Genomic DNA, 27,927 nt, shown 5'->3' with positions numbered 1-27,927 from the left:
AAATTATAAGAGCTAGTGAATAAATTTCTACAGCAGTGTGTATGTAAACACGAAACAACTCGTCAGCTATGATAAAGCCATAGGTATAAATCCATGCGGGTTACTAAGGGATTGTTTCGCAAAGTGAACTCGAACACACACAAGGGCAGATAATTTAGACCCGCTAATCACAGCCTGCCCTTCCTTTTGTTGAAGGGTAAGTCTTGATTGATGATCCGACTTCGCCGATGTCGGGTTAATCCTCAAACAGCGACTGCAATATACTCACCTCATAAAACTTTTGTTGGCATACTAATTTCGGTGGTGGATTTATTATGATTATTTTTTACTCTGATTGTACGTTTTAGGGTTAATGTGGTGATAGTATAATTGGTGGGTTATAAGAGAAATAGATATGGAAATCATTAGTGATAATAAATATTCAATAATCTGTTTGAAGACTTAGTTCATAGACGGCCTATCGTTTCATAGTTTGGCACAGTTTCATCCGATGATTGCGGGTTCGTTTCCTTTCTAAGTACAAACATTTGTATTCAGGAGCGGTATAGGTGTTTGCTATGTATAATATTCATATAATTACTAAAGAAATGTATCAAAGTATTTCAATCAGTGTTTAGTACAAACACAAACTACATATCTCTGCTTGAACTAAACGGAGTGTGAATTATCCGGGAATATTACTCACTATATTATTATATCTGTATTAGTATCCCAATCATCACCTATTTACCCAGCCGCAAAGCAGTTTGTTTGTTAGTTGTGTTTCTGATGAAGGGTGAGATATGGTAGTTATAGGTTACGAAGATACAACATTGTAATCCTCAGGAATGGCAAACTGGAAGTATTACATAATGACATGATGTCCGTGGTACTCGTCGTGTATTTAAATGACAGTTCCCACTTACCACCAAGTGGGCAGATAGATTGTCTCATTCCAGTAACATAAAAGAAAAATGTTACTAATTTGAGTCCATTTGTTTGCTACTGTACTTTGGTTGATTATATGACTAGAATTATTTTAATGTTTTACACTTTCTCTTCCACAAAATAAACTAACTTTTATATTACAAAAGTAATATAGAAGACTTAGAAGCCATTCTTTCATATTTAGATATGTCAAAAAAATATTACTATTTTTTTTTTTACAAATTTCTAACATAAAAATACTGTAGATTAGAACTAATTTCTTTTGAAGTTCGTTAGATATTCACTTTCAACGTCCACTCTTATATTATTAATACCATTAAATGACAGTCGTTAAACGACCCCACCCAGTAATGAGTTTATACCCTACGGAGGTCTGATGCCAGTTGCTGCATGTAAAATACTAGGACCCTTGTCGTTTTAATTGGCTCAGATAAAATACAAACCTTATTAGGTGAAGTAGTTGTATTATCGAATATATTACAAACTAAACCACCTTTTTATAAAATTACTGAAGCAATAATGCTATATTAGTAGCATACTTTAAAAAACATAAATTCCTAATAACAAAAACGCTATATATTTTTATAAACCTATTTTGACTATTATGTCCTTTTCTTCCATGCTATATTCTTAATTAAAAAGAATGTGACAAATCGCATCTAAATGTTAATGTGTGTTTATATGTAATAGAGTTTATAGTTTTATATATATGGGGAACATTTTTATAGATATTTTAGACTATGTTGATGGTGATGGATGGTGGCCATTTTACAGTAAACGGTTACCGAAGCCTATGAACGCCTGATAATTGGGTTTTATCAATAATATATTATAAGTAGTAGTAATTTCATGTTGATGCTTACTTTCAAAAGAATCACATCTGAATATTTTCAATGACAATTATGTTATATATAAATGTGTATAAGTAAGTGTACATTATTTACGATAGTTGTTTATGTATGAATATAAGGGCGATGATTGCCATTTTCAATCATATGGGCATATGAACTTTTTTGCCAATCATTCATTTTGTAATTGCGCAGTTACATAAAAAAATGTTGCTAGTTTTTTAAACGATACAATTATGACGTCAAGCACTAGTCTGTTAAAATGGCGCTGAAATTACGAGGCGTATAAAGCAAACTCAGTGGAGTTGTCTGGAAAACTTCATTGCTCACACGAAGGGATGTGTTCATCAATCAAAGACTGTTATTATGTGGTTATGTGCGTATGTGTGTGTAGTAAACAGCTACAGAAGCGGTCGATCACGCAACACTCGCTAAGGTCGGGTCCACACTGCATGTAGCAAATTAATGTATCTCGATATATATATATATATATATATATATATATATTATTAATTGATTATTTGCTGCAATGACAAGATAACTAATTCAACTGGCTTTCAGATTGGCTGACTTCGAAACGAAAATAATTCTAAATTGAGTCGACTTTTTAATTAATTGATCTGTTTATAGCAATAATTTAAAATTATATCAAAATACATCGCAGATGTACATTTCATTTACAATTCCATAATTTTCATTTAGTTTTCTGCAATATATAAGTTTACTAGTAAATCCATCAATCGTTTCAAGAAAATTATTATTGTTTTGTCGCTTACATCTTCTAAATTACGCAACAGATTATGATACCTTATTTTAATTTATACTTTAGTGTTTACTACAGATTATTAATATAGTTAATCGGATCTTAACATAAATATTTTTATCGTTGATAAAGATATTTACCTCTCTTGACGTTTCAAATAAGTGGTCATGGGCTGATCACGACTAGAGCAACCTATGTATTATTACTCATGAAAAGATCTGATTAACTATGTTAATAATACATTTTAAAACGATTTATATTATAATTTAAAGAATGTCCCAAAGTTCTATATGTATAATATATGCATATAGTTATACGACTTACATTACATATACTGTACACACATGTGTAGCCGAAGTGTATCCCCAATGTAATACGAAGCCTTCAATCAAAATCAAAAGCTAGCAGCATCTGTAGCAATTTTTCTGTATCTGTACGCATATATAAAATTGCGACAAATGTGTCCCCACCCTTAGTTGCCTTTGTATTAAATCTTTATCCGGTATGACGAATGAGTTTTTTAGCTCGCCGCCCCCTATGAATTATTTTTTCTTGTTCCCGTTTCATTACTTAACTATTTACGAGAAATCACTGAAGGAGTAAGTTCGGCATTAGACGTAACTTTTGTTGTATAGAACTGAGTCATTGTCGGCATTGTCCGTGCGTACGAAATATTTGTGTTAAAATTATTTCTATACCTCGCGTGTTGATATCTTGACAGTTTGGAGCTATTACAGTTACTATACTCGTCGGAATATGGATTATATAATATTATATTAATAAGGTTTGAATTTAACTAATACATACTTTATAGCTATATATATATTCACACACTTGTTGTTGAATAAAAGTACATTTTCAATGTTAAATTCTATATTAAAATACTTTATTCTATTTATTTCTAAACTTTCGCGTTTCGTCCAATTATTATAGTTAGTGCTCTTAAAACGAATAATTTAATAGCTGATGCGCACAAATTCTTCTCAGTCACATTTTCTCCGTTTATAGGAGAGTCTTAGCGTGATGTTAAATAGCCTATGATACTTACAATTTCTAGTTTTCTATTGGTATATGATTTTTATAAATCGGTTTATTATATCCTAGATTACCCCCTACTACCTCACAATCTTTACCTCTTTATAATATTAGTATCGGTAAAGTTACCTCTTTCGATATTTCAACTAGATTGCACTAGCCGTGGTTACGAGCTGGCTGTTGATTGTTTACCACAAAATTATTCATGGTATTACCCGATATATGTATATTAATAATACCTTTATCTATTCCGCGATTGAGCAGAATAAAAAGTACATTAGATCGCTTTCCGTTTATAAATATGCAAAAGTTAATAATGATTGGTTAAGCCATTGAGGGCTGAAAGCGTAAAAAACAATTAAACAAAGTGACTTTCGCAATTTCTAATTTACTAGCTTCAACCCGCGGCGATACTCACACAAATTTAAGTAAAACATGCCTATCATTGGAATCTTTCATAATTTCTAATGCTTCCAGTAGCAATTGACTGAAACCGTAACAATAATTTAAATGACAATTCATCAATCCCTTAAAAACTTTTGTGTTCATAATATGTATTAGTAGAATACGCTTCGAATTTTAGGATTTACGAAATCTGCTGGTTTCCTTTATCGTCCAAATGATAAAACGCACAAAATCGGATAATTCGATTAGAATTTATTAAACACAGTCAATTTATTTACAACTTCACGGCCATTCGGATTCCATCCATTAACGTTTTATCCATTCATCCTGCTGTCAGGGAAGACCGTTCAAGAGCCATAACATTAATATCCGCTTTGCATTCCCATAAGATTTCCCCTCTCACCGTAATTTAAAACCTCAGAAGATATTACATTTCATTGAAATTTATTAAAATTAAAGTCCCATCGTATCGGAGATTTTAAGCAAGAAATCCTTTTTCGTGACTTTTTTCGATGTGGCAACAATTTTTCTTTTAAAGACTCCAGGGGCTTAAATAAATGAATTTTCGACTTGAATTAAAAATGGAGGCATATTCAAGTACGTATATTGTTTTTTGGGACACAGGGGTTCTGAGGCGGAGATTACTCGGGGCACGCCGTTAATAACTTAGTAAGTCCTTGGGGATACGTAAAAATTTTACACAAATAAGTGGGTAATTATTTCCAGTTTGATAAAGATATTTACGATTTATTCTCCGTAGTTATGGAATAGATACGAGTCTAGAATATAACAATAATAATAACTCAGTACAATACACACAGCGCCATCTAGTCCTGAGTTAACCAGTGCCAAATTGATAAAATGATTGTACACATTTTTAAAAATATATATTATGTTTGTAAAAATGAATATATAGAAAGGAATGACACCGATACAAACAATTATACACATGAGTACAAAACATTGCTTTGTGCGAGGAATCAAACCGACATCATATTCATACATTGAAAGTAAAGCAGTCTGATGTAACTGCTAGACCACCAAGTAATATTACTGACCTGACCACGCAAACTCCGTTCCGCCTCAAAATTAAATATGTCAAAAATTTTTCAAATTTAGTTATGCAATAAATTTCTGTTTGACAGGTAGCAGCAGTTTCTATGGGAAAGTAAAATGTTTTTCTCTTCCTCTTCTCGGAATTCCACGAATATTTCAAGAGTAGCATTAGCCAAATCGGTTCAGCCGTTCTCGAGTTTTAACGAGGCTAACGAACAGTAATTGATTTATATATATATAGATAGATTACTTATTAATTTTAGATCACTGTAATGGAAACGCATAAATGGGATAACGGGCAGGGTAACGTGATATCCGTAGCGCCATTTAAGTATATTTATTTAGTTCAGCCTACTAAACCCATATTATAAATACCTTATAGACCTAACATACATATGAAATAATATTATAAAATTAAGATATTAAAATTGTCTGTGTTGTCACGGCACTGACGACGGCAATCTGCCACGATAGCGCCGATTCACCACACCCTTTGGCCAGTAGTCCTCCTTCGTACAGGTGGGCGGCATGTTAGTGGGGACCCGGGCCTCAAACGCCTTGAAACTCGCGTAGTGGCTCGACTCCAGCTGCGTCACCCTCAATGATAGGTGATGATATAGGTGATATGGTGATAATATAGGTGATGGTTATCACTTACCATCAGGCCGTCAGTTTGTTCGCCATTAAAATTATATAAAAAATGATCATTAAATGCTGGTAGTAGGTACTTTGCTGGTAGTCATTATTATAGTTATCTATTTATCATAAGATGGACTAAGCATTTTTTGTAGATTTAGGGGCGAAGCTTTTTGATTTATTATTGATACCTTTCATGATACGGTATTACATATTGTGCAATAAAAAGTTCGCATAAATCGTTATGAGGATCTATTGGATATTGGAATCTATTGGAATGGCGTTCATTTGGATTGGATGTTAAGTTTAAGAGTTAAAGTACATTAGGTATGTATTATCTTATTTTTCAAAATATTATTTGTAAGGATAATATTATAACTGCGAAAGTAACTCTATCTGTCACGCTTTCAAGCCATAACTACTGAATCGATTTAATTGAAATTCGATATACAGATAGTCTAGATACTTACAGAGGACATAAGCTACTTTTTAATCAGAAAAAGGGTTATTAGGAGTTGAAAGGGGCGGTGAAAGCAAGCTTTAATAACTATTTTTAAATTAGATATGACTTATATGGTTTCTTTCTATGTCATATGTAGAAAAATAATATATATACTATATATAATAAATTTTATAAGTTAGTAATTAATTAACCCAACTTAAAAACTGATGTATGCTGAGCAAATTGTGCGATATAGTTTGACCCCTATATAACATAAAGTTGCGTAGAACGTAGAGGCTTTAATTAATTGGATAGTCCAGTTCGACATAGAACAGCTTCGAGTTTGAATTTGTGATTTATGCTGAAACTTATGACTATAGAAACAAGAACTTTAGTAAAAGGATTTAGTAATATTATTTAGTTATTTTTGGTTATCACAGCATACATACCAAGTCGCATGTGGAGAATAATATATATTTTAAAATGTCTTATTGGAAGGATATCGAAAGGTTTATGGTAGTATCAAATCATGGAAGAGATTTAGTGGCATTCATAAATATGGGCATATATGGTAAATAAACAAAATACAAGCAATAAAAGATTAAATCAAGTAGATTCCCCGTTTTAATAGAAATAGAAATAGAAATAGAAATAATCTTTATTCAAATAAACTCATTACAAGCACTTTTGAATAGTCATATTTTGATTCTACCGCTCATTCGGAATGCAGATTCATCACAAGAAGAACGAGCAAGAAACTTGTGTGTTGCTCTTTTGAATAGATGTTTTTTTTATATAAATAATTACAGTATAACAAGTAAGAGGCATGCGATAATCAACATAGAAGTCGCTACGCACTCATTATTAATGTAATCAGATAATATTGTCAGTGCTATAGATTTAAAGTTTTTCTATAAAAACATTATTATCGTTAACGAATTCTTCAATTTTATAGTAAGCTTTTTTGCAAAGGAACTGTTTTATTCGACATTTAAATCTTTTTTCTGGCAGATTTATAACAGACTCTGGTATTTTATTGTAAAACCTTACGCAATTGCCATAAAACGAATTACTAACTTTAGCCAAACGACATTTAGGTAAAATCAATTTGTTATTGTTACGTAAGCTTTTATTAGTGCAATCACTAACTCTTTTGAAACTGTCTATATTCCTTCTGGCATAGATGATATTTTCATAAATGTATTGAGAAGCAACGGTGAGGATATTTGATTCCTTAAAACACTCTCGCAATGACTCCCTGGAACCCATACCATAAATGGAGCGAATGGCCCTCTTTTGTAAAGTAAATATTGTATTTATATCAGCTGCTTTGCCCCATAACAAAATACCATACGACATAATGCTATGGAAATAGCTAAAATAGACAAGTTTAGCCGTTGCCACGTCTGTTAATTGTCTAATTCTTCTTACCGCGTAAGCGGCAGAACTAAGTCGACTCGCCAATTTAGTGATATGAGCACCCCATTGCAACTTGGAATCTAATGTGATACCTAGAAATACAGTATCGTCAACAAAATTAATAGATTTATTGTCCAATACGATTTTTGAATCTACCGGCCTTACATTGGGGAGAGTAAATTTGATACATTTAGTTTTATTTGCATTTAGTAGCATATTATTTGCCGTAAACCATTTTAAAACATAAGAGAGAGAACCGTTTACTTCGTCCATATCATCAATATGTCGATTGACTTTGAATACTAATGAAGTATCATCAGCAAACAGAACTATGTCAGCTATCTTTTCTACCATATAAGGAAGATCGTTTATGTAAACTAAAAATAAGAAAGGACCTAGAATAGAGCCCTGAGGAACACCCATTTTAATACTAGTTCCCTCAGACTTTACACCATTTATTTCAACAACTTGCATTCTATTATTTAGATAGGATTTCATCATGCATAGTGCTTTATATCTAATACCGTAATATTCTAATTTGAGTAAGAGTGTTTCATGATCAACGCAATCAAATGCTTTTGAGAGGTCACAGAATACACCGATAGCATCCTGTGACCTCTCCCAACAGTCAAAAATATGTTTCATTAAAGCTACACCAGCGTCAGTAGTTGATTTACCGGCCGTGAAACCAAATTGCCGACTGTGAAGCAGTCTATTTATTTTAAAGTGGTGAAGCATCTGATTGAGCATAATTTTTTCGAACACTTTACTCAGTACTGGTAAGATAGAAATGGGCCTATAATTACCTACTTCAGTTTTATCCCCTAACTTAAAAAGTGGAGTTATTTTACTATGTTTCATTAAATTGGGAAAAACACCGTCAAAAATACATTTATTGAAGATAGTTACTAAATATGGAGCAATAACATCTATAGCGGTGTTAATAACTTTAACAGACATGCCCCAATGGTCTTCAGTATTTTTTAAATTTAATTGTTTAAATGTTTTCGTAATTGTAGCAATGTCAATAAATGTAAATTTAAATGTAACCGGACACGAAGCAACATTGTCAATAAGGAATGATTTAGCTATACTTGGAGACGAGTCCAAAGAGGACGTAATATCAGTTGGAATACTAGCGAAAAATTTTTCAAAAATATTGACTATTTCTTTTGTGGACGTTACTAGTTTATCATTATAATTTAACGTAAAATCATTATATGGACTTTTAACTTTGCCAGTTTCTTTATTAATAATATTCCACACTGTCCTAATCTTATCCTTGGATTCTTTAATTTTTTCATTTAGATAATTAGACTTTGCTACATTACATACCTTTTTAAAAGTTTTTGAGTATCTTTTTACATAATTTACGAATGTACTATCGAAACGGTATTTTTTTTGATCATATAAATCAAATAATATATTTCTACTTTTAAGAATTCCCTTTGTAGCCCATTCTGAAAATTTTGTTTTGTTACTAATACTGATAGTTTTTTTGTTAAAAGCCTTATTATATTCGTAAGAAACAATATTGAAGAAATCTGTATAAAGTTTGTTTGGTTCATCAGATTGAGGACAAAAATCTAATTTACTACGAACTGATATTTTAAATTTATTTATCTTATAACTAGTCAAGTCTCTTTTTAATAAATTAATTTTCCTAATTTTGTTTACGTGATTTGGAAAAATTACTAATTGACCACAGTGATCAGAAGGAAGGTTGTTTAATATTATTTTATCTAAATATTCACTGTTGCTAAATATGTTATCCAAACAAGTAGCAGACGTGGCTGTGATACGAGTGGGTTCGTGGAAGACATTACTCAAGTCAAAAGATTGAAATAAACTCATTAATTTAGTTTTTGTGGTGTTATGTGATAAAATGTCAACATTGAAATCACCACACACTATAAATTTTTTGTTAATATTAAATACTCTTTTAAAATATCCTCCATTACCTCTTCAAATAAATTATAATCACTATTTGGAGGTCTATATACACACATAACTATATAATTTTCTAGTTCCACACAGGAAATTTCAATACAACACTCAACGGAAAGATTGCCAATATCACTACGTTCTTTTACTTTTATATTATTTTTCACCAATATCATGGAACCTCCTCTATTTACTATTTTTCTATTAAAGCAGCTGACAATATTATAATTGTTTAAGCTTAACATCATATTGCTCACTTTGAGCCAATGTTCAGTTAAACATAGAACATCTATATTATTTTTTTCTAAAAACAATTGAATAATTAATTCACAGCCGAGAAAACTTTGTATGTTCTGGTGAACAATTTTCAATTCTGATAGCTTTCCCTTTGTCTTTTTCAGCAGTTTAAATCTGCAGTCATATTTAAATTATTGTAAATAAAAGGATTCTTACTAGAATCAATATTTTCAGAATGTTTAGTATTAACATTAGTACAAATACTACTACTTGGATTAGTGCAACCCATTATATTACTTATAATGGGGTCATTTATATTATAAGCTAGTAAACTAGCTATATTTCTTATTTGTTTTTTAGGCAGATAAAATCTATCTCCAGTCATACAAAAGTTTGTAACAAATTTGTTACTATCAAAAAATAAAAAGTCATTATGACGACAAGTCATATTATAAATTAAATTATTAATATAATATATGAACTTATTTTGTTCAATAGTCAGAGAATGACAGTAAGGAAATGCACATAAAATTATTTTACCTATGCCCAGCTCAGCAATATTAAGCAAAGAGTTTACAAGTTTAATGACATGACTTTTTTTTACATTTAAACAGTTGCCTAAAGCAATGACTAATGTGGTTAACTTATCATACCTACCATTAACCACCTTATTTAAAATATTAGGCAATGAAGCACCAGGTAGACAATTATTTATAACATGTTGAGATAAACTTTCTGATAATGAACGGCCCAAACCCTTACCATATTCATCTGAATAAATAATTGTCCTTCGTACTGGTGCAACATTACAATTATCAGTTTTTAAAGACAAGTTAGAATTGAGTAAATTTGAACAAGGAGTGATTGACTCAGTCAAGACTGATGTGATTGACTTATTGTTATTTCCATTAGGGCTATATTGACAAGATTTAGGAGATTCAGGTGTCTCACAACAACATTTCTCTGTCAATGAGGTGAACCGCTCCATGTTGTAATTACCCAACTCTATTAATTTATCCAGTGATTTACTGTAGTTATTAATTTCATGTTGAGCACACTCATATTTATTTGTTAAATTATATAATAAAGATTCCAACTCTTGAATTTTACTCTTTAATTTATTTTGTTCTAAATCCTTATCATGTAAATTTGTTTTACAATTTTGAAGTTCTTGTAACAGGTCTAATTTTTGTCTTCTAATATTTATAGATTTTAAACATTTAGTATGAGTTCTCACTAACTTTTCTGACTTTTTAATAAATTTGTTTATTTTTATATATTTTTTTAATTTATTGACACTATTAAATTGACTAGTACAACTATTTGAGCTGGGTGTATTTGTTAAATCTATGGTCACCAACGGCTGAGTAGACTTTTGATCACAAGTGACATTTAACAATTCTGTATACAGATCTAAGGTGTTATTATAGCTACTCACCCGTTTGTGTTCCAACATAGATTCACTATGTGCTTGAGCTTCCTTAAGGTGTCTCTCGAGGTGAGTGATACGCTGTAGATTTGACTCATATGTGTCCCTGCAGTGATCATATTCATTAACAATTTCCTGAAGTCTATCCCTGTCAACGCGTAGGTCTTCACAGAATACATTAATGTTTACAAGTTCCCCCTTCAGGGCCACATATTTGTCAAATAGAGATTTCATCTCTATTTCACTATCATCCCGTTCCTGTAACAATACTTTATTCAAGTCTTGGGTTTTCTTTAATTCAACGAGTGCCACCTTAAGTTTAGCATCAAGATCACAGGCTCTTCGGGACATCATTATTAAATATGCTGAGTAATAAATTTAAATATAAAGGAATTAAATGGAATTTAAAACTTGTGCTATTTCCTTACAATAAAATTTATTTATAAATATATAATATGTAAGTAATGTTAGTAAATATGTTAAATATAAATAACAATACTAAAGATTATTATATGTAAGAACTTACAGTTAGTACTTACAATAATATTTGGTTAGTGGGTAATTTTTTTTTTCCTCGACGCACAATTTGAATTCACTTTTAAAATTACCACAATATTAACATGTAACACAAAACAAGTAATAATAAAGGAATGTTATAATAATTTAAATTGAATTACGCGATAACATATACAAGATTGATGTAAATATAAGTTTATTACGAACTTTGACAGTTGACCGGTAGGAAATATTTGTGTCGATTTTTGTACACAAATACAATATAAAAATGAACACAAACAACAATAGATGCTTCTTATAGCTTAAACTCACTAATTATATCAATTGCACTAAAAAAATCGAGTAGTAAATTATATAAAAGTATTTAATTATTACGGCCAGCTGACAAAGACAGTTATCGGTAATGTTGCCAGTCGAGAAAAAAAAAAAAAAAACAAAAAAAAAAAAAAAAAAAATATAATCTCGTAACACCAAAAAGGGTCGCAAAAAGCCATATTAATGTATAATTTTTAATCAACTCCCCCTCAAAACCCGTGTCTGTGAGGTCGTTATTGAATTTGTTTACGAATTTTTGCATCAACTTTTACATTCTAATGTGTGTTTTCGTTTTATATAATTCTTGAAAAAGACACAATATGTACACATGAGATTCAACATATTTTTTTATGTAATTAGAACGGAAAATTACTGAAAGTCTCCCTTATAGCAACCACCACCAACTATATAGATAATTAGCACTACTTATATTTATATTATTACGGCAACTGTTATTCCTATAATATCAATTGAAATCAAATGAAAAATCAGTTATTAATGTGGGATATTTTAGCTTTGCAAATTTTTTGTACTCGTATAATATTTTTCTCTACCGTCCAATACTGGGCAAAATTGAGAAGAATTGGCAAGAAACTCTACGGAGTTTCTATATTTTCTTCCCCTATGCGTTGCCTTTTCCGAGAACTAAAATTTCAAGCCTCAGTACCCTGTAATTTCACTGCCATATTCCACTCTTCAACTGAAACAGATCACGAAATAAACTGTTTGGGAGCTGAAAAAAGGTGGTGGGTGGAGGCAGATGTCCACGCCAGCGACTTATTGCATAATCTAATTTAATAGTAGTAGTTGGTCGGTTATTCGTAGTGCTATACGAATCAGATAATACTGTTAGATGTTCAGATCTCGCTACTAACATTTGAGTCTACTGTAGCAGGGGAGCTACCATATCCCGGATAAAAAAATATATTTAGTATAGGGCCATATTGTTAAGTCTAAAACAGTGATTAAAGGGAACCTTTGGCAATATACCAGCCATATAACCATATTGGTCCCTTGGTGGTAAGTCGTCAAATAAATTAAGACAATTTAATACGTCCGCTTTATAAATCGCTTGTCTAATTTATTTCGCGAGTTGAATTCCGCTGGATTTGGTAACTTTGCTCCCGTGGGATGTCGTGGATACTGATTATATCTGTGACAAGAAGAGCCATGAATTTATGGGATTTAAGGTTCCACGGGATTAGTAAGCTGGTGCTCGTTGTTTTACGGGATTTTGCGTGAAGTTCCGAAATTGCATTTTTATGGGAAATTTACCAAATGAGAGTTTAATGAGCGGGCATCTTATTCATTAATTACTTCTTCATTCCCGTTAATTATTTCATAAAAATTCTCTTCTTTCTCGTTATTTACACTGAATAAATAAAAGAAATGAACAACAAGGAATAACTAAAATTAACCAAATTCGTTTTCTGAATACTGTGATATGATATGATAATTGAATTAGTGCTAATTGGTCGTTTGTATTCACACACTTAAACTTAAAAATGTAAAGTAATAATAAAATTATTTAAAAGAGCAACACGCAAGTTTCTTGCTCGTTCTTCTTGTGATGAGACAGCTTTCCGAACGAGCGGTAGATTAAAAAATGTAATGACTGTTCAAAAGTGCTTCAATGTAAGTTTATTTGAATAAATGATTTTCTATTCTATTCTATTCTATGTAATCAAAAAACTAAAATTGTAATTTTTGTCCATCAAAAAACGTTTTGTTGGTCCAAAATTACAATATTAGTTGTGAACAACAGTTTTTAGTGACTTTTGTAACAGTTGTGAATATTTTTTTTACAATTTGACATTTCCACTGGTTTGTTATTCGAGTATTCATGTTTTAGGCATTTTGGGACGTAAATACTATCACTATGCTACATGTAGCTTCTTGTAAGATATTGATTACCTTATAGGCCGTGGTAGATAAAAATATTAAGTTAGACATTTCTGCTTCAACTTTTATTTGTATATATTGATCTAACAAGCAATATAACTTAAAAGTATGTAATTTTATGTTGATATTAGGTGATTTATATTCGGAAATAGTTTCTTAATATGAGACCTATTATTAGACAGGTCATGGTGTCATTAAATTCAAGTTACATATATAGAAGATCGTCTAACAATTTAATAATAATAAACGCCGGACAATCTTAATCTACTTGAGATTGCCTAGTCTTCAAATACACTATATTATTATAAACCTGGAAACAAATACATATATACTAGAGAATACACCTACGCTGGATCTAATTCAGTAGAGTCCACATCAAGACAGTATACCCAAAACTAAATTGTTCACTAGACATTTCGTGCATAGATTGTTACTATATTTAGATCTATTATTACTGTAGTAACTGTAAACATATTATTAATAATAACTAAACTAATAGGATATTTCACATAGAAGTAGCAATAGAGTAGAGCTTGTGCTCTGGATACTAAAATGTATATTTAGATGATTTAGATATTTAGACGTATATTTTATTATTATACTAGCTGTTATTCTGATGATAAACAATATTACTGTAAAGTTTCATTAAAATACGTTCAATAGTTTTTGCGTGAAATTGTAAGAAAAATCCATACTCACAAACTATTACGTTTACAATATTATTAAGATTAAGACATATTACACGAAAAATGCTCAGATGATGCAAAGAATAATACTATTGAATATTTGTATCTGTGTAATTTAAACCCGAGGATATCTTAATAAGTTAATAGAGTGACGTTACTAACACCCTCTAACCTTACCCCCAATGGTGTACAAAATGTAATGTAAAACAGATATAGTGAACTGCAGACCAGTATAGTATCCGTTGTTACACTCCTGTTCTCGTAAATGGCTTTATTCAAAGTCTAGATAAGTTTCGCGCTATAGTAAAAGGTAGAGGAAATATAAAATTATAAGTTCACACGCATTAATCTAATCTAGCCAACTAATCCACACCCATAATAGTTCGTGATGAAACCACAAATGGGACGGCTGACACGCAATCGTTATATCTATACAGAATATAACAGGTGTTTCTTTATCAGCTCTATGTAGTAATTTTTAAAACCAGGCTTTTATCATGTTTCGGATATTTTGCGGAAATATTGTACAATGGAATATTTTTCTATCACTGCAATAGCTAATATATGCAAACAATAATGTGCTTATTGTTCTTTATAATAGAAAACAAAATCTCCTGCCGCTTCTATTGGCGATAATCTCATAAAGTATTAAGCGGATTTTTGTGCGGTTTTGTTGTACATAACAACTAGCGCCATCTGCGCCTCAATACATCAACCTACTCTGTTCCGTTTTTGTAATAGACAACCTGATCTGTGCTCTTTTTATTGCTGTGACACATGCTTAGCAATTAATTACAGCATACTTTAACAATTAATTTTTATAAAATTGCTTCTTTTCTGCTATAAAATACGTATTGTTTTCCTCTCTAAAAAAAATAATTCGTAAAGAACTATCACGTGTATATATATATATATATATATTATAATACACGTCATGTATATGTAATAAAATAACTTTGTAGACATTGTGCGGACATATGCGTTCGTTAGTTCCAGTACTAAACCTGCTATTTCTTTGTAGCTATGTTTGAATACGCAACGTGTTCATCAGACGACCCCGTATGCCATTAATCAGACGTTTTTGCCTTGTCTAACCCAATGCGGGGCTCAAACGTAGCAGATAAATTCCAACGAATTACCAGCACAAGATTTTCTTTGGCAATCCTCTGGCGACCTAGAAAAATATTTGTTAGAAATATTCACTTTTTATTGTTGAGAATGTTTTGCTGTTTGTTCATGTAATAATTGTTTTATCAAATCAAATCATACAAAGTCAAAATATCTTTATTCATGTAGTCTATTACACACTCTTGTAATATGTCAATTATGTTTCCAGCTTCATTCTTAGCGATTTGTGTTTACATATTGTAGTAGTATTCCCAAGCACCAGCCTCGCACGGTAGTTTATAGTTTTTTTTTTTTTTATAAAAATAAAAATTAGTTGTTGTATTGACTATTCCCTTACTACCTCCCACTACTTACCCGATAAGGTGGGATATTCTTGTTACTGCGCTCATTCTGTGTTTCCGTGCCGAAGCCTCCGCACGTCTACAATATACGAAGCTACTATCAACATGGGGAGAAGACGAAGGAACGAAGACAGCGAAGAAAACATTCAAACAAGAAAATTACAAGAGACTCTGAAAAAAGAAAAATCTTCGTGTAATTTATTCATCAGAGAGTGAATCTGAAGGTAGAAAATTATAAATTTGATGCGAGCTTACCATACTGGGTATTCTCTGTCAACCAAAAAGGTGATGCGAGCTTACCATACTGGGTATTCTCTGTCAACCAAAAATGTGATGCGAGCTTACCATACTGGGTATTCTCTGTCAACCAAAAATGTGATGCGAGCTTACCATACTGGGTATTCTCTGTCAACCAAAAATGTGATGCGAGCTTACCATAAATCTGTCAACCAAAAATGTGATGCGAGCTTACCATACTGGGTATTCTCTGTCAACCAAAAATGTGATGCGAGCTTACCACACTGGCTATTCTCCGTCAAGTAAAAATGTGATGCGATTTTACCATACTGGGTATTCTCCGTCAAGTAAAAATGTGATGCGAGCTTACCATACTGGGTATTCTCTGTCAACCAAAAATGTGATGCGAGCTTACCACACTGGCTATTCTCCGTCAAGTAAAAATGTGATGCGAGTTTACCATACTGGGTATTCTCCGTCAAGTAAAAATGTGATGCGAGCTTACCATACTGGGTATTCTCCGTCAAGTAAAAATGTGATGAGAGCTTACTATACCGGGTATTCTCCGTCTAGTAAAAATGTGATGCGAGGTTACCATACTGGGTATTCTGCGTCAAGTAAAAGTGTGATGTAAGCTTACCACATTGGTTATTCTGTCATTATCTAAATTCAATGTTTTATATTCTCTAGGTCTTCAGGATGTGCAAAACGACGAGATCGACTTTAATCCACAAAGCGTTAGTACAGAACGGCTATATAAACCAGAGCATCGGTCATTCGAGCCTGTTATTACCGTTGCACTCCAATCCTGTCATGACAACCATGTCTTCATCACCACAGTTAGGACCATCTGCACCACCACAAGAAAATATAGGTACAGAAGATGAGGTTAACCATGCCGTAGACATACTCGCCATTCTCGAGAACGCGCCAAATCAAAGACTAATTTTGGTAAAAACATCCGATAAAGAATGTTGCATCGAGATGAAAGGAAATATTAAAATGGCCTCCCAAAGGAAGCTAGTGACGATATTCTAAAAAATACTTGATACCTGCTAATTGCAGTCTAACATCTAAAGAAACCTCTCTCAAAAAAAAAAAATATATATATTTAAAACCTATAAACAATGAGAATCGTTTGTTGTGCGACAGCTACAATTTAGAAACAAAAATCCGTTGTAATTGCATCTGTTAATAGTGGGCTACATATTAATAAAGATACATTGATGATACTTCTGCTAATATTTACGTGTCTGGAGAGAACATCACAAAAAAAAAAAAATTTTTTTTGAAGGTACCTCAAACAATCAAGCGGCCATGAGAGAAAAAATCTAAATAAACGTTTTAGTATGAAAAACTCGATCCAAAAACAAGTTAAACTTCAGAGCCCTGCATCTGAAGACATCCAACAGGGCTTATGCAATGCAACCGAAGCCACCACCGCGATCCGTAGCCAGCAGGCGCAGGCGCAGGCGCAGGATCCTTATGAGGTACACTATGCATCCCGTTTGAAATATTTCGTGCCACGGTGGAGTGAGAACAGTTAAAACGAGACATTGCTTGTCTGGTGTGCCGGCTATACAATAACGTTATACTCCGTACCGACAAACCTCCAAGTGTCTACCCAAAAACACTAGAAGAATCGATAGATTTCAGTGATGCTATATACAGGACCTTTTATAAAATAATGTAATCTCAGAGTGCTGGCATGAACCAAACTAATTTATATCCAGCGTAGTTATATCATAAAAACAGATTTATTCTAAATTTAAAAACATTAAAGAGATTTATAACAACCACACACTTTTAGTTGGAAGACTATAGAATTTCCTTAAAATTAGTGATGGCATCCGTATGATATCATAGCATCCGTTGATATAAGTATCTGCTTTCAATTAATATTGTACAATCACGAAGAAAGTATTTACGCTTCAAATATGCCGATAAATTATATGCCACCGTGTAGAACTAACTTGCATAAAATTAACTCACAGTTCAGCTCCATACAAATATATAATAAAATACCACAGGTAATTCGAGAGATGCCGTTAAATAGATTTAAAAAAGAATTACAGCAATGGCTCGTTAAAAAATGCTGTTACTCTTTGCGGGAATTGACCTGACATCTGATATTATTATTTATAATGTAATTTAATTGTAAAAGTAATTGTTATGAATTGTAATTTGCATGCCCCCTGAATATGAGGCGAACATTTATACTGTTGTTGTAAATGTTGAAGCAAATAAATTATCTATCTATCTATCAATTCAATTGATTTCTATTTGGCCTGTGTACAGCCCCATACATATTTACAGAGATTTTGTTATGTAATATAATACCAGTTATGTAATATTTAAGTTCCAGAACGTTAGTGTCTGTAATTTACTTGTTTTGGCCGTTCATATGCTGAATGTTATTCTAATGTCAATGATACCACTTGTATTTTCCAATCACTACTTATTTAATAATAATAATAATAATATGATAAATAATGATAATAATAATAAAATAAACAAATAATAATAATAAAATAAATAAATAATAAAATTAAAATTAATAAATAATATTAATAATAATAGAATAAATAATGGTAATAATATAAAATTAAGAAATAATAATAATAATACAATGAGCTTGCACCCATCTCTGGCGCTCTTCAAAAACGCAAACGATGGACACTTGAAATGAATTTGTTCATATTGCGAACTTACCTTCAACTCACTGCATTAGACACTGACACAAAAAAAAAAAAAAAACTACTTGGAACCTTTACATCTAAAGTTTATTGAAAAATACCCTAATATGCATGTCAGTCGAACACATGCCGCATGGTTAGAAAGTTTCTACAGACAGATTAGGCCTACATTTGTATTATGGTATATCCACCTGAAATAGAACATTGTTATGTACTTGGCTTAAGCCCGTACATACCAAGATTACCGGCGAAAGTCGAGAAAAAATATTTGGATTTATTTTTGACTTAAGACGAAAAATACAATTAATGAAAACAAGATATCAATTTCTCATAAATGCAAACAGAGTTAAAATTGGTGGATGAATGTTTCATCCACCATAAACTTCCACTTCGATTCAATAATTTTCTGATCTCTAATTGCAAAATAATTTAGTGTAGACATACTTTCTGACACATCAGGTACCGGTTGGGGAGTGTTCTGTGGCAATAAAAAATCGAATGGGTATTCGAAAGATAACAAACGTTTACTACACATTATAAAATAAGAAATTTATTATTTGGTTTAAAATTATATGCATCGGATTTATCCAATTGTGAGGTATTACTTAGAATAGATAATGTAAAATGTGCAACACCTGAGGGTGTTTGGTGTGTCTTAAATTACAAATACAAAACAAATCTTCCAATTGCATGAGAAGCGTAAAATAATTATTTATATTAACACTACAATTTTTGAACTGAGTAGAAGTTAGCCGATTCTTGCTTTTAGAAATACAGGATAAATTAGTAATTTTATTGATTTGCAAGTTGTCACAAAGTGAAGCATGGATGTAAAGTCATATGAAAAAAAAAAAAAAAATAAAAGAAAATCCAGAAGCATTTGCAGTTGATGCATTTTCAATTTCTTGGTAAAAATACTCATTTTTTTACTATTTTTATTTTCCACCATTTGTATTAATTCGGAAACTGATTCTAGAAATAATAAATGCCAAAGCAGAAGATTTAGTAGTCGTACTATAATACTAGATAATAATATACTGGAGCCATGGTTTACATGTCACAAATCTCCTTTCAAACGATCCCATAATCTACGCTGCAGTCTGTAAGTGGTAGCCGCGAGAATGTCATGAAGGTTTAATTAAAAGGTCCTTATCATCAAGATATGTAAAGATAACGCTTGCAAGAAAACACATAAGGACCTCAAAGCCTAACAGTTTCAACCTATGTTAAAATCGTGTTTCTACAATGAAAAGGTCGAAATTTATCCTGCAAGATGTGTTTGAGTGCATATCTAAACAAAACACACAGTTAATGAAAATCTAATTGTAATAATTTATTCATTAGTCATAAAAAACCTCATAACAATGTTTCTTGTTAACGGATGAGTCAATGGGTTAAGGATTGTCTGCTACATAGTAGCATGGTTACCGCTGTATTCATCGCGCATAGTACACCATGACGTGTACGTTCCACGTCGGCGGCCAATAGACTTAGATAGATACTTAGATAGCCAATAGTCAACGTAGATGTAATTAGAAAAACTACAGGCGAGATACATTCTATCTTCATGACTACTGTAATTAACAGAACAATGTGTTATGCATGCATACTATAACATATTAAAATTATTGTGTTATAATATGCATGTTACCTTACCTATTTACATTTCACTACATTTTCCGCACACTTTATTGACAATTCTCTGAACATCCTACAATATGTAAACACAAATCGCTAAGAATGAAGCTGGAAACATAATTAAAGATCAAACGAACTTACCAAGTGAAGTTCGATCATAATTATGTGACAGCTTCATTCTTAGCGATTTATTCACACCCACCCACTTGATGCATTCATATATGTATATACTTATGTGCGTATTGTAAAAATGGAATAATTTAGCTGAGGTTCTTTCTAATATCCCAAACCCGGACAATAAAGTGAGAAGTGTGAAGCGAAAAATAACATAAAAACTACATAAAATTTGAAATGAAAACTTTACTTTAAACAAAATGAGCGCAGTAACAAGAATATCCCACCTTATCGGGTAAGTAGTGGGAGGTAGTAAGGGAATAGTCAATACAACAACTAATTTTTATTTTTATAAAAAAAAAAAAAAAAAAAAACTATAAACTACCGTGCGAGGCTGGTGCTTGGGAATACTACTACAATATGTAAACACAAATCGCTAAGAATGAAGCTGTCACATAATTATGATCGAACTTCACTTGGTAAGTTCGTTTGATCTTTAAATATACGATCAGTTCGGAGAGCTTTCGAGCTGAAAAGAACTAACAAAAAACTCTGCTCGTATTATTTTCAAAAAAGGTTGTACATGTTTACAATAATACACATTCATTCTCCAATGAATATTTGCGAGATTAGAGTGATCACCAGCATATGCTATTGCAACGTTGTCAAAAGCAAATAGTATTACCAGTGTTCGTAACCTTCTGGTTACGAACACTAATTCAGTAGAGTCTACATCAAGACTCGGGTGACTCGGGTGACACGCAGCATCCGTTCACGAGTATGACAGATTTACTAGTTGATATTTGTTTAATAGTATATGATACCTACAGTGTTTTAATAAGGTTTAAATTTGTTAAAATGCTTTCTACGTATTTCTTAATAAGTGATGATAGTATAGTGAACCCGATATACTAACAATTTATGATGACCGAGTATCAAAGGTATATGACATGATAAAGATGAGGTCAGGTGAGTTAGCATATCGTAGCGATTAGTGCAGGTATTTACCGCAATAGAAGGATCGAGAGCTTGTGGAACGTAATACAGGACATTGCTAGCAATGAGAGGCTATAAGCAATAGTTCCCATTGCTAACACTCCCTGCTCCCCTGGTAATATATACAGAATAGTTTTATTATTCCACATTAATTAATATTTTTAAGGTTATTTTTATTATTATGTCCACCAGGAAGCTGGGTATAATATCCTATTTTAAGATATTTTTCTTAGTTACAAAACTTAACTTTTATTTACATAACTTAATTGTACAACGAAGAACCTAAAATTAAAAAGCTTAAAAAATATATAAATTATGAAAAGGGGTCCCTTTATATTATACATATTTATATTTACAAAACATATATATTTATATGCATATATACTGTTGTTTACACATATAAGCTCTGCTCAGTTTGGGACTAAATGGTACTTTATAAATTATTCTACGTTTACGTTATTATTGCTTTAATGTACTTTTGGTTTAATCCTCTACTAGCCATACATACATATACGACATTTTGGGTAGTAAAATGTTGGCATTCGTACTCCACAGGGAGGCATTATTTATTTATCAATACATCTTCATTATAATTGTGAAATTTTCTATCACTTAAGTGTATCTGACCTTGACATACACCTCCACGAGGTCAAGGTTTGACAACGATAGTTATGAAAATCAATGCTCTGAATTTTTAAGTCCCTTATTATATTATATGAATATGGATTTATATTACAATTGTATCTACACGAATTCAGTTCCAATATATTGCGTAATACAATTAATATGTGAGATTATATAAAGTTATAGCAGTGTTTCAGTTAGAGCAATTGAAATATGAAACATTCAAAATCTAAATCGGTTACATTTACATACAAAATTAAACACTTATTAAAAAATACAATATTGGTAAAGTTTTACTAGAGACTGTGCTAGAGTAAAAATTATTTTCATATTTGAATATAGAAAAGTGCTTAGCTTTAAGTTTTCTTGAATTTAGAAGTTTGTATTCTAATCTAAATATTTAAATGGCTGAATTGATCTAAATTTAATTTATATATATTTATTATATATATCATCTGAAATCATGAAGACAAACCTGCGAGATGCTATTACAGTATATAATAAAATCTTACTAGTATTATAAATGCGAAAGTTTCTGAGTATGTATGACTGGATGGATAGATGTTTGGTACTTATCACGCAAAACCTACTGAAAGGATTTTGATGAAATTTTATAGTAATATATCATACATCAGAATAACACATACGCTATAATTTAACAATATTATGTCTATTGGGCAAAATATATAATGTGTGTGATGTAGACATAGTTTCGTGAGTCAGCCAGTAATGTATAACATATTTCTTTAAGAAAATGTTATACATTACTTGCTGACCCATATAAATATAAATCTTAATGTCATTGTATTTTTTATAAGTAGGTAACTTATACCTGTAGTTGGGTACAAGTTATATAACTTATAACTTGTACCCAACTACATTTGATGATTCCTTTGACAGTGTACGTCATGTGGTTCTTTACTTATTTGTTGTTATGTTGTTACAGGTTACTTCTGGCACATCACAGACTTTCACTATGACCCTCTCTACACATCACAAGGAGATACTAGAAGACGTAGGTACAAACTATTATATAAAGAATTCGCTTTAATTATACTGACTTAAAACATAGTTGATATTTTTTAATTGGACTTTATTATATTCGTGTTTACTTAAGGTTATATATTTCGTTTTAAAGTATATTTTTAGGAAGCCTATAGTACTAGTATAGTAGGAATATGACAATATATAAATATATTTTTATATATTGTTATATTACTACTATACACTATTTTAGTCATACATGTATACTAATATTATAAAGAAAACAGATTTTGTATGTCTGTTTAATCGTACTGGTTACCGAGGTTTACTGTGTAAAAAGTTGTCCCCGTGCCTAACACAGTGCACCTGTTTCAGCCTATTTTATTGACATGTAGCAATTCACCTGCTCGGGGTTTAATAATTCAAAGTGTCATAAAAATATGAATGTCATGAATAAATATATATATTTAAAATATGTGTCAACTGAGAAATACTCTAGAATACTAAAAATATCTTAGCCGTAAAATAACTCTGGACTTTGCACGATTTTATTAGTTCCAGACTTCTACCATTTTATTACATTTTTGCAAGAAGCACGTGATAAAACTTAGTAACATAAAACTTCACGGCAAGAATAACTATTTTTCTAGTCATAAATATGTGATAGAAATTGTATGAACGTCATTTTTAAATTGTATCCTCACAGTTATATATTATCGAGCAAGTAGGAACAATCAAACAGGAAAATAATTAAATCTACCTACTTGATTTGTTTATAAAAAAAACTTTCAAAGTTAGCTCATTGTTTTCTTCCTTACGTAAGCTACTACTGAAATTATAAACATAAATGATATTATAATCGTAAGAAGGTTCTTGGATTATTATATTCAAAAATATTACTAATCTTATTCAAAAGTAGTCCATGCGGTCAAAAAAATTTGTTTACTTTTATACTTTTCTTTATCTCGATATCATTGAAATAATTTTAATAATATGTCAAAAGATATTTCATATTTGGAATGACAAATGCATCATCCAAATATAATTTTTTCTTTTGAGTAGTTCAATAGTTCAACAGTACAATAAAAGTATATATTTATTTTCTTCTTCTAACTCTTATTTGAGTAAAATACGTTCTTTAAATTAATATCTAGAAAACTTTACGATTTTAATATGATATATCATAAGAAAACTTCTTTTAATTTTTTAAACAAATAATTTTACCAACTTTAAAAATTAAATTATGTTATTAAAACATTGAAGTTACTACTGTTAGAGAAAGGCTGTTACTCAATTGATGATTTTTTATTTATTTTTTATTATTAGTGGTATTTTTATGTTGACTAGAAAATCTATACTTAATATCAACATTCAAGCACTATGTAGATTGTTAATGAATAAATAAAAAAATATAGGTGTATCTTATCACTTAAAAAATAATCAGTTCTTTGTATATCCGCATTCCATTTCTCGTCGGCGACTGTGCTGTGAGAACTCAAACAAATTAATTTGTAATAGGATTAACGTTAGAGTACAGGGTGGAGCACAACTTTTATATTAAACACTAACTGTTGTATCTGCTACTTTGTTCATTCGAAATTAAGGTTAAAATAATATTAAATTTTGACCCACTTCTATGCGGATGTAATAATTAATGTAAGGAATTTATCAAGAATAAGACATTGATTTGTAATAATATTTGCGGCGTTTCTTATATTAATTCTAGCATAGATAAGATAATATTAGATAATTGTAGTAAAAATAATTTGTTGATCTGGGATATGATTTATCTGCGTACCAAATTTCCTTCGAATCCGACAAGTAGTTACTGTATAAGGTAACAAACATCTAAATATCCATTAAATTTGTCACAAACTCTTCTTGGAAGGATGTTACATCACATATGTTTATAAAAAATATGAAAGTCATCTAAGTGTCGGTTCCTAAGAAATTGTTTAAAATTAAATTATGTATTCATTTTCATTATATCTTACTCCAAAATTATAATTATTCTAATACATTATTTCTCCTTTTTTATGTAACCATGTGATGGTAAGTGGTACTTAGTGACAGTATTCAAATTCAAATTCAAAATATCTTTATTCATGTAGGTCTATTACAGACTCTTATGATATGTCAAATCTACCGTCAGTTCGGAATGATATCGAGATGAGAAGAACTGACAAGAAACTCAGCTCGTAATTTTTTTCAAATAATAGTGGAACATGTTTATGATAAATACAGTTATTAAAATTCAAATTTGGGAGAATAGAGTGACCACCAGCATATGCTATCGCAAAGAACAAAAAATTTAATCAGTGTTCACAACCTGAACAGACCAGTCCCCACAAGCAGCACCCGTTCACGAGTATGACGTATGAGCTAGCCATCATTGTACGGAACCATATTTGAGGGAGCACATCGACCCGGCCCACCACGCCGCCACAAGTTTGAACTTTATAGCGTGTTGCTCTTTTAAATAATTTTATTATTACTTTACATTTTTAAGTTTAAGTGTGTGAATACAAACCACCAATTAGCACTCAAATAGAAAAAATATTGAATATATAACCATCTTGTTAAACAATTAATAAGAGGCAATCAGTCATAGTGATTAGAGCAGACCAGTCACTACAAGCAGCACCCGTTCACGAGAATGACGGATATGACAGTTTACAAAACACACATATATAAAATTTAGCAGTGTATATTTTTTTTCTTTGAACGGATGATAATGTATGCACCTGCTTGTGCTAACGGTTTACGCTGGCGGGGCAGTGGAGGATGATAAGATGAGCATAACGTCAGGTCCATTAGCTCATCGTGACATATTCAGCAGGAATTTACCATGATGGTTTCTAGGAGGAGTCCGCGTGGAGGTCAGTCTGACATAGTACATTACTAGAAATAGGATTATTGGTTCACATTACTAATCTCCTTCCCCTAGCAGTGTGTTTAGAAGTTAATATAAGCTGACAATCAGTTTAATTTCATAGATATATAGGTGTATAGTATATTAATCTACAGTATTCCGGGGTTTGTCGCTATGTCAAACCACCCTTGTAACAACTGGCTTAGATTGACAAACCATTGACTAAGTTTAAATGGAATATTGCGTTCAGATGTCTAATACATTTTGATAATAGATATTTCGGGAATTTGTCCTGTGAAGACAAATTATTTGATTATATTACCTATTTTAATCATAGTAATTGTAGTTATTATTATGTAGTCATTTTTATTATTATAATTGTATTCCTACTAATATGAAATACAAATAAGGAAAGTTCATAATCAGTGACAACGCAGTACGGGATTTTAGGTAAATAATTAAGTAAGCATTAGACTATTCACACAGTAAGTATTTTTAATGGTTATGATTGATCGGGTCTAACACGAATAATTTAATGACTAATAAAGACATTACCTCTCACATAGTCAACTCATGAGCATGGGTAATAAATACATTCTAGTCTAGAAACTTCTATGCTGTTTAAATCCATATTAAGTTTCATTGACATGTACATATTTTCTATTAAATTTATTTTTTTAAAACACTGAGATGTTTAATGACAGTGTTGGGATATGGCGACAAAAAAACCTTAAATTAAATAGGTCTTCCCCTATTATTGAGTAGTAGCGACTTATACTTGTACTTAAGCTTGTGCTGGTAGGGACGGAGAAGACCATTTCAAGAAGGGAATTTGTACTGCGAGCAGTTACCCTTAGACATTCAACCACGTTATGGAAGGCAAATAGGAAAACCACCACATGAATTCCCTATTAAATATATGTATATAAATATATATAGAACGCGGCTTTTATTTTATGAATGAATACATTTTAAGTTTCTACTGTACAGTAATTATATCGTGTCTAATATACGGAAAAAAATACTTTCTCCCTTTTTAATATATATTATAAATATTGTTTTTGTTATGCAGACTGTCGGAGGGCGGATGAGCGTGGAAGTTCAGGTCATCATAGAGCTCTTGGTCGCTTCGGTGACTACTCGTGCGACAGTTCTCTGGAGCTGATCGAGTCAGCAGCGCGGTACATGCGCACGCGACACTCGGAGAATGTTGAGTTTGTACTATGGACTGGGTACGTTTTTACATGATACTAAATTTCGCCTAAATATAGTGTAGTAATTTTTTAAATTTTAAAATTGTTCATATTACACAATTTATACAGACCAATTTTGTTCATATATGTCTGAATTTGGTTATTGTGTAGGCCATTATTCTCATTTTTAAATACTCTCGTTTTTACATTACATATTCTTATAACCCATGTCGGGACTTTAGACTTGATTCTTGCAAAATAAAAAAAATATACTTCTGTAAATAATATTATTATTTTGACTTGCGAACTATTGCTTTCCTGAATATTAACAGCATAGTGATTTTAATCTCCTAAAAGTACGTAACATCGTTAGTAAAAATAATAAAGTGAAAAATATGGAAAATACCATTTATAGCATAATATAGAACTGCATATGCTCATAATAATGCCTTACAACAATTAAAAAAAATGTAACTTGGTTACTCCCTGAATTCTGCGTAATTATTAGCCTTATATAAATATGTATAAAAATATAAGATATTCA

The 27,927-nt window shown here is 31.3% G+C and overlaps 1 protein-coding gene across 1 annotated transcript in view; it reads left to right on the top strand.

Moving 5' to 3' along the window:
• Window positions 1–27,927, top strand: part of LOC131844745 (acid sphingomyelinase-like phosphodiesterase 3a) — a 77,556-nt gene that overhangs the window by 35,493 nt on the left and 14,136 nt on the right. The window contains exons 3-4 of the mRNA XM_059193704.1: window positions 23,281–23,349; window positions 27,263–27,422. Of these exons, the coding sequence (XP_059049687.1) occupies window positions 23,281–23,349; window positions 27,263–27,422 (229 nt within the window). The remainder of the gene's footprint in view (window positions 1–23,280; window positions 23,350–27,262; window positions 27,423–27,927) is intronic.

Source organism: Achroia grisella, unplaced genomic scaffold (assembly GCF_030625045.1).
Source record: "Achroia grisella isolate CSIRO2021 unplaced genomic scaffold, CSIRO_AGI_Agris_v1 utg413, whole genome shotgun sequence".
Lineage (NCBI taxonomy): Eukaryota > Metazoa > Arthropoda > Insecta > Lepidoptera > Pyralidae > Achroia > Achroia grisella.
This window is presented reverse-complemented; position numbering and strand designations above follow the sequence as displayed.